The sequence below is a fragment of the Pyxicephalus adspersus genome, chromosome 12 (assembly GCF_032062135.1).
Source record: "Pyxicephalus adspersus chromosome 12, UCB_Pads_2.0, whole genome shotgun sequence".
Lineage (NCBI taxonomy): Eukaryota > Metazoa > Chordata > Amphibia > Anura > Pyxicephalidae > Pyxicephalus > Pyxicephalus adspersus.
Window position 1 is genome coordinate 39,003,117 of NC_092869.1, and position 17,551 is coordinate 39,020,667.

Here is a 17,551-nt window from a genome sequence, read left to right on the forward strand (position 1 = left end):
TGATGTCACTGGTCTCTATTAAATGGATAGGCTGCATTCCCAGTGATGTCACTGGTCTCCATTAAATGGATAGGCTGCATTCTCAGTGATGTCACTGGTCTTTAGTGAATGGATAGGCCGCAATCTCAGTAATGTGACTGGCCTCTAGCGCACAGAAAGGCTGCATTCTCTGTGATGTCACTTGTATTTTGTGAATAGATAGCTGACCCAATTACCCTTTCCAAAGTGTGTAGGTGACTAAAACATTACATTTAAAAAAAATCATAAAACCTAGAAATCAAACAACTATTTACAATCCTGCTTTAAAAAGATTAAAGTAGAGTTATATACAACAAAAATAACACATTCTAGATGATTATGGATAAAATTTAAAATAAAAACAAACCTGATCTTTGCTCCTGATCTGTTCCACTAGATGTGATGTAACCTCAAATTTCAGTTCTCACACCACATCCTTGCTGACTCTCTTTTTGTATCTTTCTATAGGTGGGATCTAGGTGTACTGACAATGGGCAAACTGTTGTTCCCAAAATAGTCTGGGAAGCAGACAATATACATTCAGCCCTGAACATAGTACACCAATGGATGTAAATATTCTAAAGGAATTGTTATGTTGGTTAAAATGTATCTAAACCCAAACTTTTTCTTTCTTGAATAGAATAGATAAGGATTAAGACCTCCATCAGGTTAATTTTTGCACTCTGTGTCCCAATGGAGATATTTCCTTTTATTTCTTGTTCTGTAGACACAACAGGAATTAGGAAAAGATCTATACAAAGTAATGGAGGTCACCAGAACAGATGTTCCCATTTAAAGATCTTCCCTGTAGTTCCGAAGAAAACCAGGAAGAATTGAGAGGTATTTTTTGCCAGTGGGGCCACAGATAGCAATAAAGACCCGACGGAAGTTCTTATCTTTCCTAAATTTTGGTTTTAGATACTCTTTCGATGGAACAAAGATTGTGAAGGACTGCTTCAGAGTTTTGACTTTAGGAAATGTCTAAGTTGGGTTTCCCGGTATGTTAGATCTCCTCTTGGTGACTACATATGACCCCAGCATCTTCTTGGTGACCACAGTTGTGTTTGCCAATCTCCTTGTGCTTACAGTCCAGTAGAGTCTTCTCCTTGCCCGTGCACTCTACATCATCAAGAAGGATGGGCAGGTTCTTTCCTTCTCCAAACTCTGCTTGCTTGGCAGCCTTTACAACATAAGGGAATCCCAGATGTCGGCACACTACGGCTGCAGATTTGCTATTCCACAAGTCATCACACACTGTACCCCACTGTCCATTGATGAAGATCTCAACCCTTCCACGGTCGGGTTTATTGCCATTTGCCAAGCGGACTGACCCGCTACGTAACTCCACAGAACTTGGCCTCGAGTCTGCCCCAGCGTTTGCTTTAGTTTTCTTTCTCTGACCTCTTCTCTCGTTGCTCTTACCACCTTTCTTTGGCTTTGGTGGTTTGGTCGTGGTTGGTCTGGCAGTGGTTGGGATTTTTTCACCTTGCATGACCTTTAAAAGTTGTTCAATCCAATCAGGTGTAGAGCTGGGGGGCGGCTGGACAGTGGCTATGGCCCTTCCTGTTGTCCTTGATGTGGGTTTAACTTTTGGCTTCTTCGTTGGGGTGGATTTTATGATTAATTCTGCAAATTTAGAAATGTAAAAAAAGTTAAATATATTATTACATCTTCATGTATTTGATTTATATAAATATGGTGTATTGGCACTATATACTACATGTGAGTGAAGTCAGAAATATCACCAACCTACTGTCTACGGTTCACCTAGAATCTGACAATCTGTACAATCATTTTTACAATCTTTAGATTTTGAAAACATATGCAATATGAGGACCTTCTGTAACTATCCAAGATAGGTTTACTGTAGAACAGATGAAGCATCTTGGAAAGATGTGAAACGTCTTCAGTGTTACAAGAACACGTTTAGCTGAATATGAATAACTACTACTAGATAAGTCCTGGAAGACTTAAGCTACCTACACACGTCAAATTTTTCTCGCCCGATAATCGGCTTCGGCCGGATATCGGGCGAGAATCTGGCGTGTGTGTATAGCCCGTGTCGTTCATCGTCCGTGGATCCGTCCTGGCGGGTCCACGAACGATGAACGACGAGGCATCCTAATGCAAGGGAAGGGGGAGAGGGTGCAGCAGGGTGCCGCTCCGTCACTCCCCCCTCTCCTCTTCATAGAGCATAACGGTGCTGTATGTACAGCACTCATTCATGCATCGTGCTGTTCTTATCATTGGAAAGGATCGTGAAAAATCCTTTCCAACGACAAGAATTGCACGTGCGTATGCGGCTTTACATTGGCCAAAGAAAACATACTGCTGGGTTCTCAATGCTTTCAGCCACAAGACCAAATGTATCGGGGGAAGCTGGCTTTTCTTAGTGGCTGATGTTCTGCTTAAGCATAAATCACATGATCACATGCCACGGCTTAATGTTGGAACCTGATCAGCTTACATTGCAAATAATTATTATTATTATTATTATTAATAATAATGAACAGGATTTATATAGCGCCAAAATATTATGCAGCGCTGTACATTTAATAGTGGTTGCAAATGACAGACAAATACTGACAGTAACACAGGAGAAGAGGCATTGTCCTAAAGAGATTAGAATCTAGTAGAATTAAATTACATTGGTTGCATTTAAAATATATTCATGTGCTTTAATGATTAGGTAATGAAATTTATTTATATATTTTTTCAACTGCTTTCTTTTTCTGCTACAATGTATCCACATTCCACATTGCCTGGGACTTCACATAAGAGCGTGCATTCCCTTGAACATGCTTCCGTGCACTTCCAGCACTGATTGATAGATATGAATATGTGCCTGCTAAAGCCATTCACACTTGCAGAGTGTCATTGAGAAAAAAACAATGAAAGGGATCCTTGTGGTTATAGCTTCATTCATATGCAGGCCATATAAATCAAATCGTGCAGATGACATCACTTTTGTAACTCTCACACATTACATTTTTGTACTCCTCAACTCCTAAATAATCCTGATTGGCACCTATTAACATTGCTTTAGATTTTAGCCATTATTTTCCTGCTGTTTTACAAATTATATTTTTTATGTTATTGTTTAGTTTTTTTGTATTGTATTGTTTTTATTGTTTTTTGTATCTAGTTTTATTCTAGTTTTAAGTCATTGTATGTATATTATAATGTATAATTTTATAGTTTTATTATAATGTAGCATTGCAAAACATAAAAGAAAATATTAGTTCTTTTATTAATTTGCAAATAACATTGCCCAGCTTTGTACCAGAAATGTCATTTCAAATGAATTATTTAAAGTAAAACCACATTAAAAAGATCTTCATTTTTCATATATTTTTTTTAAAATCTGGAAGATCTGTAACACTGCTGAATGTGTGACTTTCCTCTGTCTCCCTCACTGCGCTCTCTCACCTATTAATAATTTCCAGCATGACTGCGTCCGTCCAGAAGCAGAGCTGAATCGCGCCAGCACAAAGCACCCCGAGTGCAGGGTCGTCCTACATGTAGATTACTTTTATAAAGACAATTCAACGAACAAGAGATCTTTGTTGCCAAGACAACAAACACATCTCGAGAACGATTTTCTGAGCAGCGCTGACCTAGATACGCCTCTGGCCATGGGATGAGCGGCGATCCCGCTGTAAATATTCACCGTGATGCCAAATAACAGTAACCTCATATGACATTAAATAAAAGGACAACTGATGAGATGTAACATTTTGCTAAAATGTATTCAATTATACAGAGAAGGACAAAGGCTGATGCATTTCAATTTAAAAGGTTAAAGCATCTGAAATTTATTTTTCACCTATGTGTCAGTTGGGTTTGATAAATAACTCCACAGGGCAAATTTATGCTTTATTTATTCATTTTATATTTGACGCATGTAACCATTGGCGGGCCTGGGTATTGTCATGTGGAATATGGGATGGGGAGAATGGTCCGGATTACAGATGAGTTTGCAAAAGTAAATAATGCCTTTTCTTGTTTATTTTTGGGAAAGTTACCACTCAGGGGTTTCCACAGGGCTGTATGAAGTCTGAGCCCTTCCTATTCCTAATAATATCCTATTAAGCTCTGCACAACTTTTACGCTTTTAGATATTGGAAATCTTTATTAACCCAAGCAACTGGCTGCTCCCGGGTGCACGCTGGTAACCTAACTTGCATGCAGCTTTAGCTGTGATGAGAATCATCTAACACCAACCGCAAAACCAATTTTTGGAAAATGTGGCACAATCTGCTGCAGACATGTGCAAAATAGTTCCCAATCACTCCCATCCACTTCAATGGGAGCAGTTTGGACTATGGCTGAGCCCACAACAGAACCTGGCACTCACCATGGCTCTGAAATGACCATTAAGTGGTATTGTGGGCCAATATCGACCTCCTAGTCTGAGACACAATCATGTGAATTCCGGTGTAAGAGATGACTGAGGAAATGCTTTAACCTACCTGAAGCGGATGAGCCTAGGCAAAGTCACTAAATTGGCTGAATGGTCAGAGGTAGAATTCTTTGAAAAACCATACTGTTGCTGTATATTGCAACTTATCAGAAATGTATTCACTTGTAAATTTATTAGGAGGCTATTGCATACTAACACCTTGTCTATTATTTTAAACAATAACTTACTTTCTTTTGGCACAAATGGAATGGCAGCGCTCTTCGTTTTGACCGCTATGGGATGATAACGGCATTTACCAGGCGGGGCCCTCCTGTGGAAACAGACACAGCCATGAAAATCTGGAACAGCAACAGGAGCATTTGCAATGCCGTTTGTGAAGAGCAGCATTCCGAGCGACTGGATACGAGCTATTTATCTAATGGGTGTTCATAATTACAGAACATGAATGAATTATATGCAATTTTGCTGCCCTATTTGAGCAATGGCCTCCCTGAGTAAATTAACAAAACAAAAAAAAAAAGATTTGTGAAGCTGAATGTGACCCAACACATCTGGAAGTGATCCCAGAGCCAGGACCAAATCTGCAGATTCTCAGAAAGAACGTTAGCCCATGCACACACTGACAGGCTGGCTTCATTTGGACATCGCAGCTTACCAGTGCGGCAACTGTTACAATCTAAAGCCAAAACTTTTTTTCAGCAGTAAATGATTTAACCTTCTGCTGGGTTTTTATTGCTGTCTGCCCGTTGAGGAGATGCGCTCTCTGTATTTGACTTGGTGATCATTGCCATGGAACAGAAAGTGATGGAAAGTTCAAAACTTTCAGTTGTCATTGGAACAAAAGGTAAAGTGCCATCTTTCAGATGGAACAATAAGAACACTTAGGACACTGCTAACAGTACATATTCACATGCTTGTTAATGTGTTCATACTGCCATACACACACAGAGCATCTTGTATACATTCTCACCCATTCTATTCTAGTGCAAAACTAATGCACCTTGTATTTGGCCCCTGTAGTTTTCTGCAGCCAGCCTGTAATGAATAGTTGGACCACACACGGTAATATCTGGATTTGCAAAGCCATTTTATGCACAAAAATGCATTTGTATATTGAGAACATATTTAAAAAAAACAACGTAATTCTCAAGCTACGTACACACTTCCAATTATTATCGTTGGTAAACGAATGTCGAACGATCCTGCACGATATCTGCGAACGATCGTATAGCACCGATCCTGTACATACAGATAACGACACGATCGTTCGCAGATATTGTACACACGATAGATGCGATCGTTTGAACGATACAGGAAGTGACGTGCACCACAGGAAGTGAGCGAACGTTCGTTCACCGCGCATGCTCAGACCATGGACGATTAATGAACGACCGTACACACGATAGATGGTCAACGATCGTCGTCCAATCCGATCCGCCGGTCCGGTCGTTCATTTCCAACGACTATCCTCGTTCGTCGGCGTCGTTGGTTACTTTTTTTACGAACGATTTTTTCCCAATCGATCGTTCGTCGTTCATTTCCAACGATAAAAATTGGAAGTGTGTACGCAGCTTTAGAGTTCAGCTTTATCGGTCATCATTATTTTGTACCTGTTTTTAGTTTCTAAATCATAATGATGTAATATTTGCAGCTGGGTACAAACATACTGTATGACAGCACATAAGTTTGCACAATTACTAGGAGAACAATTTATAATTTGGGTTTAAAAAAAGTGATTCTATAGCAGTGCAGGAAACTAAAAATGGCAACTGAAATACCTAATGTAGCTGAAAGATTGAACAACAGCCAGTTGGCTTCATGAACTGAAGGCCATTTATCTCAGTTATAGTGCAGGCACAAGGAGCCTTACAAACCTATATTTTATATAATATATTCTGGATGATTGTTACCTTGAGGTGTCGACAATCTTATATAAGACACCAGTAGGAGATGTAGCACTTGGTATTCCAGTGGACATGAAGTAGAGTTCACCTATAAATAAAAACAAAATATTAATATATTAGATAGATGTGAAGAACTACCTACACATAGCCTTGTATTACCCAATGCCTGGTATATTTATCCTATCAGACTCTAGAATGGGGTCGGGACGGTTGGAAATGATCTGCTTGTGTCTGTAATTATAATATAATAATATGACCAATCTCTCCCCTTCCTGGCTTTTTTTTCCAATTAATTGAATGCAATTGGGCTGGCCTTTTCTTTTTCTGACCTTGAAGGTTCATTTACACGTAAGCACATTAATGCACTTTTATATAATGTTGCCTTTGGCTCAATTACAGCGAGACTACAACCAACCATTTCTAATGGCGGGACCAAGTTTCTAATGGTCATAAACCTATGAAGTATTAGAGAACTGAGGTTCCTGATTTTACAAAGGGACTGCACATTATATTCAATGGGCCTAATTTATTAAAAAGGTCTCAAAGGCTGGAAAAGATACACTTGTATCAGTGGAGCTGGGTAATCCAGCAAACCTGGAATGAATCTGGTCCAGAATTGAAAACATTTGCTAACAAATGGCAAGAAATCCATTCCAAGTTTGTTGGATCACTCAGCTTCACTGATGAAAGTGTATTCTCTCAGGCTTTGGAGAGCTTTAATAAATCAGGCCTGGTATATGTAATGCTATAGAGGACTGTGGAAATTCTTCAAGAGATGGTCAGGGACTGTGAAGGATCACTACATTCCCTCAAGCCACAGGTTGTGCACCACATACTGCCCTTTGTCCTCAGGTTGAGATCCATATGTAGGCCTAACATCTCAAAATGGGCACGACTGCACCCCATTAAACATCAGGTTGGGCACCTGGGCCAAAAGCAATGAAGAATGAGCTTTGTATGTCTTAAAATAAAAAAAAAGTTCTTATGATAATTATCACAGTGTGTTGCAATTACCTGCTTCATCCTCTCCAAAAGAGATGATGTACTGGTAATAATTATTAATGAGTTTGGGAAACATGCAGGTCTGTCCTGTGCCCATACAGATCTCATGGTACTGCCATTGCCCTGTATTCTGATCTTCTTTTAGAGCCATTAAACGTCTGTGCAAAAAAAAAAAAAAAAAAAGGGTTTATGTACTGTTCGTTCTAAAAGACGATTATCCATGTGTCTGAACAATACAGACTGTTCTTTCCATAATGAGCAGAACACTAAATCATTAAAATATCAATTTACATGAAGGAGCCATTATGTTGTTTTCAGAGATGTTCATTAAAGCTAAACTCCAAGCAGATTAAAAACAAAACAAAATAAACGATTCCAGTTCTGTATAGATTACAAAATATTTTTATGTCATTGCTTACCAAAACCACAGAATCCAAGGGTTACAGAGCTCTGCATGCAATCTTTGGGACATACTAAGGACTATGTTTAGCTAAAACATTTTATTGTGCATTTTATCTTCTGTTACAACATTGCATTCCAAGGCATGGAATGGCATGTGGTTCATGTGGTTAGGAGGGCATTTCTTAAAAATGGAAACACAACCCACATTGCAGAGTATTGTGGTACATGAGCCATGCATTGCGGTGCATTGCGTTACAAAAATAGCACAGGCACATTTTGTTGCATTGGATAATGGTTTGCTGCACAATACCATGCATATAGGAAGCTGACATTTGAGGGTACCTTAAGTTGTACCCTTCAATGAGTTGCCATTATGAGCCAACGCACAAAATAAACAGGGTTTATTCAGACAACTTGCTCCATCCTACTGATGCAATTAAGCTCTATACAAAGAAAATAAATGTAAAGAAAATAAACTTTACAAAAAAAATAAATGCACTTGGTACGTCACAGAGGTGGGTGGTTCTCCTTATAATTAAAATGCAAGTCTGTCTTTGGATAGAATTATTTGAATAAATCTAGTTTTTGAAGATAATTGTTTGTTGAAACTCCATAATGGAGTTAGCATCACCAATAATAATTGGAGAAGTACTAAATATTACTGTGGAGAACATATATGGGACATCGCCATCTCTGTATGTTGGGATTTTATTCCCACCTTTTTGCCTAAATTCATACCAAGGGAATAAGCATAGCGGTGTTTGTAACAACTTTTTGTGCTGATTTACTACTAGCTGTACCAATTACATCCCTGAGAATGCAGACATAGTCTGCGAAACGCGTCGGATGATTTCAACATATGTAATGTGTACAATGTATCTAGCCCATGTATGTTAGAATGTCAATTAGACTCGTATTTCTTTGCGTCTCTATTCTCTAATGTATATTGGGGATGTTGGCAGCATTGTAATTGTTAGAAAACCAGACAATATAAATGAGGATACAAAAAAAAAAAATGTGTAAGAAGAATGTGATCATTGAGCAGTATTTAATTATTAAATCACTGCAGGTGAAGCCTCAGGTGGATTCACATTTGCAGCTGGAATGAAGGATCACGCAATAGAGCCACAGTGCTAGATAATGATCATCTTGCAATTATTAAAAAAGATGAACACATTGGCCCACATTCACTAAAGCTCTCCAAAGCTGTAGAAAATACACAGCTGGGGGATCCAGCAAACGTCCTATAGATCTGGTCCTTGATTGAAAATATATAACAAATAGCTAGTTTTAGGAAATCCGTTCCAGGTTTGCTGGGTTACCCAGCTTCACTTATGAAAGTGTATTCCCTCCAGCCTTGGAAAACGGTAATAAATCAGGGCCTTTATACTTACCCACTCATAAAATCTCCAAATATATAAAGACCATTTAAATTTGGATATTCGCAGCCTCTGTATACATATCCCCCTGTGACCGATTTCCCCAGCTTGTGGGGGTAAGCAAAGATTGGAAGAACATCATCTGCACAAAAGAAAAAAAATGTCTGGTTTACAAAAGGAAGAAATAATAATTGTTGAATGGACAAACTGTCATGGAACATGAAATATATTCCAAAAAAGTATAATAAAACATAAATGACATACATTAGTATGCAGTCTGTCACTAACATCAGCACAGCAGTCTTTGTGTTTTTAGCTCCCCACACCAAAACTTTTTTTATTACCTGTCGATTTGTCCATTTATCCTTTTTCACTTACAGGTAACCTCCAGTCTTCCTATTAGTCTTGGACAGTTTTACAGACTCTCCTGGACTGAAATTGTTTACTCTATTTTTACTGCAGATGTGAACCAGCAGCATGCACCCATATCTAGAATATCAATTGTTAGTGTACAGCAGTGTCAGTAAGGCGTCATTACCTAGTGATGAATTGGTGCACAGCTTTTTATCATAGCAGCTGAATCCTTCCCTGGCCCTCCAGCCATAATTCCTTCCTTTCTCTACAATGTCGACTTCTTCAAATTTATTTTGTCCCACATCACCACAGAACAGGCGTCCTTTCCCTTCCTTGGTCTTCGGGTCTCCCCTGTCAAAAGAGCAGCGCCACATATTCCTCACCCCATAAGCATAGACTTCAGGTCTGGCAGACGGGTCATCGACAAACGGGTTATCGACCGGGATCCGGTACAGGGGGCCGTGGTTGTTGTGATTGACATCGATGCGTAGAACTTTACCCAACAATGTTGACCTGAAAAATGAAAACAATTTTGTTGTTGTTGTTGTTGTACTGAGCCAATCACCTTTCCTGCCATGGCAGCTTTAAAAGGAGGGCTTATCGTGTGGGGGTGAGCAAAACAGAGCTTTTGAGCCCCCAAAATTCTCAAAGCAAAAAAAACAAAACAAAACACTGACTTCTCCTATTGTGTGTTAATTCCTCAACCTCTTAGATTGTAAGCTCTTCTGGGCAGGGTCCTCTCCTCCTGTGTCACTGTCTGTATCTGTCTGTCATTTGCAACCCCTATTTAATGTACAGTGCTATATAAATCCTGTTAATTAATAATAATAATAATAACAATAATTTCAGCAATTTATGTAATTATAAACAAAGCAACAAAAGCACTGAAGCCAATATAAAAAAATGTCAAATGAAGGTGGTTTCCAGAGTGAAATAGGCTTTAAATTGGATTTTTCATAAATTTGTATAATTTATTCTACGTTCTGCAAGAGCAAATCAATGAGAAATAATTTCTTTGAAATGTTGCTGACAGCAAAACTGGAATTTCTACAGCAAAATCAGTTTAGCAACATCACATTCATTCCTAATTAAAGTTATTGTTGTGTAAATATGTCTGGGTAAGACTTATAGGGGTCCCACTAAATGCATCTTCTACCCTGACTATTCTATGAAATATAAAAGATAATAATACAGGTAGTCCCCGGGTTACATACGAGATAGGGACTGTAGGTTTGTTCTTAAGTTGAATTTGTATGTAAGTTGGAACAGGTACATTATTTTAATAAATGCAATTAGGACAGATGTTTGTCTCAACATATTATTAGGCAGCGTGGTGTCAGTTACTGTATAAAATCCTCACTGTGAGTTAATCACAAACAAAGCAAAAAAACTTTATGGAGCCTAGACATTCATTAACTTCTGGAGCAAGCTGTGCTTTGTTATGCAAAAAGAAACAACTGCAGAGTTTGTCTTGATCATCAAAGAGTCATGCAAACTGCCCCGTTCCCATATCAAGCCTCTGTCCTGCACACGAGAGAGCAGGGAAGCCCCGTTCATATCTAGGAGTTGTCTGTATGTCAGGTATCCTTAACTCAGGGACTACCTGTATTGCCATGTGGCATGTTGGTACATTGATTGACAAGCTGTGCACCTTCATCATCATTCTCTATGTAACTTTCCCCCTCACCCCAATATTAAAAATGTTCACCAGTCCAAAGCAGAAAAGCGTATGAATATTGTCAGAGCAGAAGCAACAATTCTTAATTATTCATACCCCCAAGACACATAGCTGAGATATACTATGAAATGGCTATAGTGAAAGTCCCCTTAGGCAAGTAGTAAATGTTCTTACTTGTTCTGTGCATTCCCAAACTTCCCAAATGGATCTCCAGCCATTCCTCCGTCCCCAATAAATATGTAGAGATAGCCGTCATCTCCAAACAACACCTCACCCCCGTTGTGGTTGGATGCGGGCTCTTCCACCTCCAGGATTATCCTAAAAGACAATAATTATTACATAACATATTAATTAATGTATTATTAATTATTAATTGTATTAATATTAATTAGTATTATTAATGTATATTAATAATAAATAGTGTTATATACATTAATAATATTATATAACACTAAGAAATTGAATCATTAAAAAAAACACGGCTGAATATACTCAAATCACTATATATGAACAAAAGTAAATGTAAACCTTTCACTTTAATCTCACATGAGCAGCAACAGAAAAAGTCACTTTTAGCATTTTTTAATCTGCAGCTTTTAATAATTTAATGCCTAGTGATCCTTTCCTGAAGGTCTTTGTTCAAGTATCTCCTGTTATAAGGTGACAACTCTCTGTGCTTGTCTTCCATTTGTGTTTCTTTGTTGTCACATCGTCTTCTGATACAGAATACAAGCAGCCCAATACATATTATGCAGGCATGCCAAGGAGAATGCAAAGGAGCCATTGCCGGAGTGCATGAAGACAAGGTGCAACAAGGATCAAAGTTTCAAACATGTAATGCAGTTTTTCTTGACCTTTTTTATAACATAGGGCAGGGGTCAGCAACCTTTACTATCAAAAGAGCCATTTTGCCTCCTCTTCCACTAAAGAAAAATAGTCTTGAGCCGCAAAACATAACACAGTTTATAAACTTTTAAAAGTTTTAATATTTTTTTAATTTTACCTGTTACAATAAGTGTGCATGTGTAGGCCTACTTTGAAATAAATTAAACACTGAACTATGCCCCTAGAAGCCTCCAGCTTCTAACGTATCATCCTGTTACATTAGCTGGAGGCTTCTAACGTAACAGGGTAGATTTTTTTGATGGGCAGAGTTCTTTTTTGTTCTGACGATGCCTTAGCGATGAAATTTTAAGGGGTGTTAGCCACAGGTGTCCCTCGTTTGCATCTTTAATTTTGTTCACCTGTATCCCCCAATCTTGAGTAATTGGGGTTCAGGTGCTAGAAGCCTCCAGCAATGTGTAACAGGGTAGATTATTTTGATGGGCAGAGTTCTTTATTTTCTGACGATGCCTTAGCGATTCAATTGTAGGTGGTGTTAGCCATAAGTGTCCCCCACTTGCACCTCTATTTTGGTCACCTGTACCGCCTCCCCCCCCATTCCAGAGAAATTGGGGTTCAGATGCTAGATGCTTCCAGCAATGTGTAACAGGGTAGATTTTTTTGATAGGCAGAGTTTTTATAAGTTTTTAGGAGGTGTTAGCCACAGGTGTCCCGTACTTGCACCTCAAATTTTTTTCACCTGTACCCCCGTTTCCAGATAAATTGGGGTTTAGGTGCTAGAAGCCTCCAACAATGTGTGACAGGGTAGGGGTTTTTTTGATGGGTGGAGTTTTTAGGAGGTGTTAGCCACAGGTGTCCCCCACTTGCACCTCTAATTTTGTTCACCTGTACCCCCTTCCTGTTCTAGAGAAATTGGGGTTCAGGTGCCTCCAGCAATGTGTAACGGTAGATTTTTTGATGGGCAGAGTTCTTTATGTTCTGATGATAGCCTAACAATTTAATTTTAGGGGGTGTTAGTCACAGGTGTCCCCCACTTGCACCTACATTTTTGGTTTTGTACATCTCCCCATTCCAGAGGAATTTGGGTTCAAAGGAGGGGGATGTCATTGTACACACCCATTTGTACACGCCCCGTGGTAGATTTATTTCACTGGTAGATTTTTCTCATTAGAACACCGGATAGGGAATCCCCCTCCTCCGCAGTGTCTTGGGAGCAAGGGGATCCCCCATCAGAGATCTCCCCGCGGCAGCCGAAGGGAGCCACAACAAGGAGGCTGAAGAGCCGCATGCGGCTCCGGAGCCGCAGGTTGCAGACCCCTGACATAGGGGAACCCCTATGAAATACCCTTCAAGTCAAGGGAACCCCTTCTATAAATACTACATCCACAGATCACATTATATTAGCATGGTGGTCAATGGGAAGAATGCCTCTTACATTGCTGGCCATTTGAAAGATTGTCACCCTTACAGATAGCCCAAAAAAATATTGTTGTCAATTAAACTGACCCGAGAAGCACAAACTGCTCATTGCTAAAGGAAACCCCAGCAACCTCTAAAGAAACCCTGGTTGAGAAACTCTGATGCAACGTATTTTTATAATACGGGAAATAAAGGGAAATGTTTATAATACATATTTATTTAGCAAAGCAAATTGCTATATTATCTTTCTACAAAAATCAATAAAAACATAACTTACAAAATAAATAAATAACAAAAATTCATGATTTGGAAAATACTCTTCCCCTTAAAGTGAACCTGTGGCTAGAATAGCTATGAATAATGCTGAAATGTAGGCACCCAGTGATTTTTGTGAGTAATAATCTTCAATCACTGAGGGGCCCCTGGATTTGTTTCCCAGGTTTTACATAACATAACAAGTTCCACTTAAAATGGACTTTGCTATTGATGACTTTTAGGCAGCACTAAGCATGCAAAGGGGCTAGAGATGATACACTTTCAAAAGTGAACCTGGATGATCCAGCAAACGTGGAATGGATCTGGTACAGGATTGAAAACATTTGCTAACAAATAGCAAATGACTTTTAACAAATCCATTAGAGATTTGCAGGATCACCCAGCTTCACTGATGAAAGTGTATTCTCTCCAGCCATGGAAAGCTTTAATAAATTAGGCTCAAAGTTTTATGACTTTCAGCTGAATTTAGTATAAGCCAGTTTGCAGCATTGTGTTTCTCTTGGAATTCTGCAAATCAAATCTTGCAAAAATGCAGCCCTGTACTGCGCAGAGGAGCAAGCTTGTTGGATCATCAGCAGGATCCCAGAAAAGGGCTCAATTATGTCATTTTTTTGTTTGATTTTTGTATACTTTCAGCTAGCACTTGTTTAATGAGGAGGTGGAAGGGCTACATAATGAGCCACCAGCTTCCAGCTACTCATCCAGCATTTCTTTCCTGGCAGTCTCTTCCGAGAACTTTCGTTCCAATTTGGCAGCAAAGTCCATGTTTTTGCTGCGGAGCGGAGGTTACAGACAAGTGGCGTTCTGCCCAGAGGACCAGCGTACGTTAATAATTTAAAGAACTGCCGGTCAGCCGCGTGATAGAAGTGTGGAAAATTACCTTTCAGAAGTGTGGTCAATCATGTTCATGTCATGAGAAGAAACTTTGAATTCACTGATTCGTATGATTTCATCAAAGCCAACTTCTACGGAGTAGTAAACATAGACTTTTCCCTTGTGCTTAAAATTTGGATGGAAGACAATTCCTAGAAATCCTCGCTCATCGCCTTCCCAGGGAGAGGTGAGGACAGCTTTGGAAATGTTTAAAAATGGAGTTTCCAGCCTGGAACCGTCAGGGAGATAAGTCCACACCAGGCCCACTTGCTCGGCCACAAAGAACCGGTGAGTGCCGTCATTGGCGTGGACCATGGCGACCGGATTTTTGAGACCGTTGGCCACTTCTTCTAAGCACAGCTGCAGACAGCCCTCTGAGTCAGCCGTCACCAAGCCCAAATCTTTGTTTAGTTTTGTGTTCACCAGCAAACGGGGGAAACAGTAGTCGACGTCATCTAAGGACAAGTGGCGGCAGAACTTTGCCTGGTTCCCTTCCAGGGACAGCAGCTCTTTGTCAGATGTCATATACCTAAAGAGAGAGCGGCATTTCTTCCAAACGTCAGCACAATAGTCGTCGCAAAGGCCAGCGATGGTCCTGACGGGGGTGGTGGGGTCTTCAGCATCGAACAAATGGGCCGCATAGGGGGAACACTCCTGTGGAAGCAGACAATGAGGACAGTTGTAAAATAATGCTTTTTGTTAGAGCGATACAAAAAACTGCATTACATTATCTGGTATTTTCTGAAAGCCCAACTCTAGGCTCAGCTCCGGCCCAACCCATTAGAGGCCTCCCTTTTTTTAAGTCTTCAGGCCAGTCACATAACCTGCTGGGTCCTCCTTATCTCGAAAGCAGGGCTGACATGATACATGTTCAGTACTATGGTGACACCCACTCAAGGATCAGATTTAGCACTGTACTCACAGTATGTCCTCAGTCTTTAAGGTATAATAATGCTGACAATCCTTCAACCCAGGGCACTGAGTACATCTAGTGGCAGAGAAGAGGTACTACAAAGGAGAGAAGCAAAGAGGAACATTGCAAATGCTTTGCAAATAACACCCATGTACAAATGAAACCTTAACAGCCAATCTGCTGTCAGATTTTTAGTAAAGTAAGAACTGGGATAAATTTCTGTTTGGTCCCTATGGGTCAATGCTATATGGGCTCTTTATAAGGACACTGTCAAATTGCCTCGCATAAACTGAGCCAAACTAAAGCTGAACTCTAGGCCGATACTTTAAAAACAGCAGTCAGTATTGTTAGGAATTTATTAAAAATGATCAAATGGTTTTTAAATTAGACTAGAAATGTATTTGGTTCCACTCAAAATTGGGACGGGCTGGGTTTCTGCCCAATCAGGTGCCCTGCATTTACATCTGCTAATCGGAGGAGAGAAAAGAAAGAAGACCTCACCAGTTTGTTACTTCCACTTCACTGTCCAATCACAGTCTGGGGAAGACCTAGCTGTATTGCTTAACTGCAGCACAGAAAAGTCAGGTTCCCAGGCTGGCTGTGCTGTCCATTAGGGCTTTTTGAAGCTCAATTTATTGGCACATTAGACAGTTCCACCTTTTTCTCCTGATCTGCATAGGCTTGGATTGTGACATGGAACAGTAAAGCACAGCCACTGCTTTTGTATGTAATTAGCAAATATGACTGTCCCAATGTACATATATATTACGAATCAGACATAGAATAAAGTTTTTGATATATATTCACGCATCCTGATAGGAATATTGACATTATAATGATCTTTTTCACCTATATGTACACTGAGATGGCTAAACATTCACATTTAGGTGACCTAAGGTTCACTCCAATCATATGATTGCATGGCTGCAGGACTTTGTACACTTTACCCAGACCGGTCAGTCCAGGTGACGCAGTGATCCAGCAAGACACACAGGTTTGTTTATATGGTTTATTACATGCTGTGCGTGCGTTTTCCAGGAAGACAGTGGGCATAGTTATTAAAAGGCAAATCATCATTTATTTATTCTGTATGATGCCCTCCCTCACTTGGCACTGTATAATACTCATAAAATTCATGCAGGGTGCTCTTTCTACCTGGCACCATATAATGTACAGTGTAAAATGCAGGTTTTTTTATGAAAGATGCCCTCTCCCTTCACCTGTCACAGTGGAATCCATAGGGCTCACTTGTTGGGTGACCTCTCCCTGTACCTGGCACAGTTTAATGAACAGATTCAACTATTGGATGACCTATCCCCTCTGCAACAGTGTAATACACAAATTGCGCCTGCTGGGTGCCCTCTCCCCTCACCTGGCATGTACAGGTCCCTCTTCCAGGGTACCTTCGCCCTTTGCCTGGCATAGTATATTGCACCAATCCCCCTGCTGAGCGCCATCTTCCCTCACTTGGAACTATGTAGTAAAAAGATACCTCTTGTGAGGTGCCCTTATCCCTCACAGATTCCCATGGCTAGGTGCCCTCCCCTCACCTGGCACAGTGTAATGTACTGATTGTCCCCGCTAAGTGTCAATTGCTGAATGCCCTTATGCCTCACCTGGTACAGTGTAATGTCCAAATTCTCATTGCTGGGTGCTCTCAGCCTTCAGCTAGTACATAGCACTGCCAATATTCCAACTGCTGTGTACCCTCTGCCCTTACCTGCTCCAGTTCAGTGCCCAGATTCCCATTGCTGGGTACCGTTTCCCTTCACCTGCCATAGTGTAATACACAGATTGCTTTTGTTGGATTCCCTCTGGTTTAATGTACAGATCGATCCTGATGAGAACTCTCTCCCATCAAGTGTCATAAAAAGTGTCATATACAGGTCCCTTTTCCAGACTGCCCTTGCCGATTGCCAATCGCTGGGTGCCTTCTCCCTCCACCTGGCACAGTGTTATGCCCAGATCCCCATTGCTGGGTGCCCTCACATGCATGGCATAGTGTATTGCACAGATTGCCATTTCTGGGTGCTCTCCCCTCAACTGGCACAGTGTAATGTACAGATC

The 17,551-nt window shown here is 40.2% G+C and overlaps 1 protein-coding gene across 1 annotated transcript in view; it reads right to left on the reverse strand.

Annotated features, from left to right (window-relative positions):
- Positions 1 to 6: 6 nt before the first annotated feature.
- HHIPL1 (HHIP like 1) overlaps positions 7 to 17,551 on the reverse strand; it is a 19,942-nt gene continuing 2,397 nt past the window's right edge. The window contains exons 2-9 of the mRNA XM_072427877.1: positions 14,579 to 15,225; positions 11,335 to 11,478; positions 9,667 to 9,995; positions 9,144 to 9,270; positions 7,360 to 7,505; positions 6,352 to 6,433; positions 4,669 to 4,751; positions 7 to 1,644 (exon numbers count right to left, since the gene is read on the reverse strand). Of these exons, the coding sequence (XP_072283978.1) occupies positions 1,022 to 1,644; positions 4,669 to 4,751; positions 6,352 to 6,433; positions 7,360 to 7,505; positions 9,144 to 9,270; positions 9,667 to 9,995; positions 11,335 to 11,478; positions 14,579 to 15,225 (2,181 nt within the window). The 3' untranslated portion in view covers positions 7 to 1,021. The remainder of the gene's footprint in view (positions 1,645 to 4,668; positions 4,752 to 6,351; positions 6,434 to 7,359; positions 7,506 to 9,143; positions 9,271 to 9,666; positions 9,996 to 11,334; positions 11,479 to 14,578; positions 15,226 to 17,551) is intronic.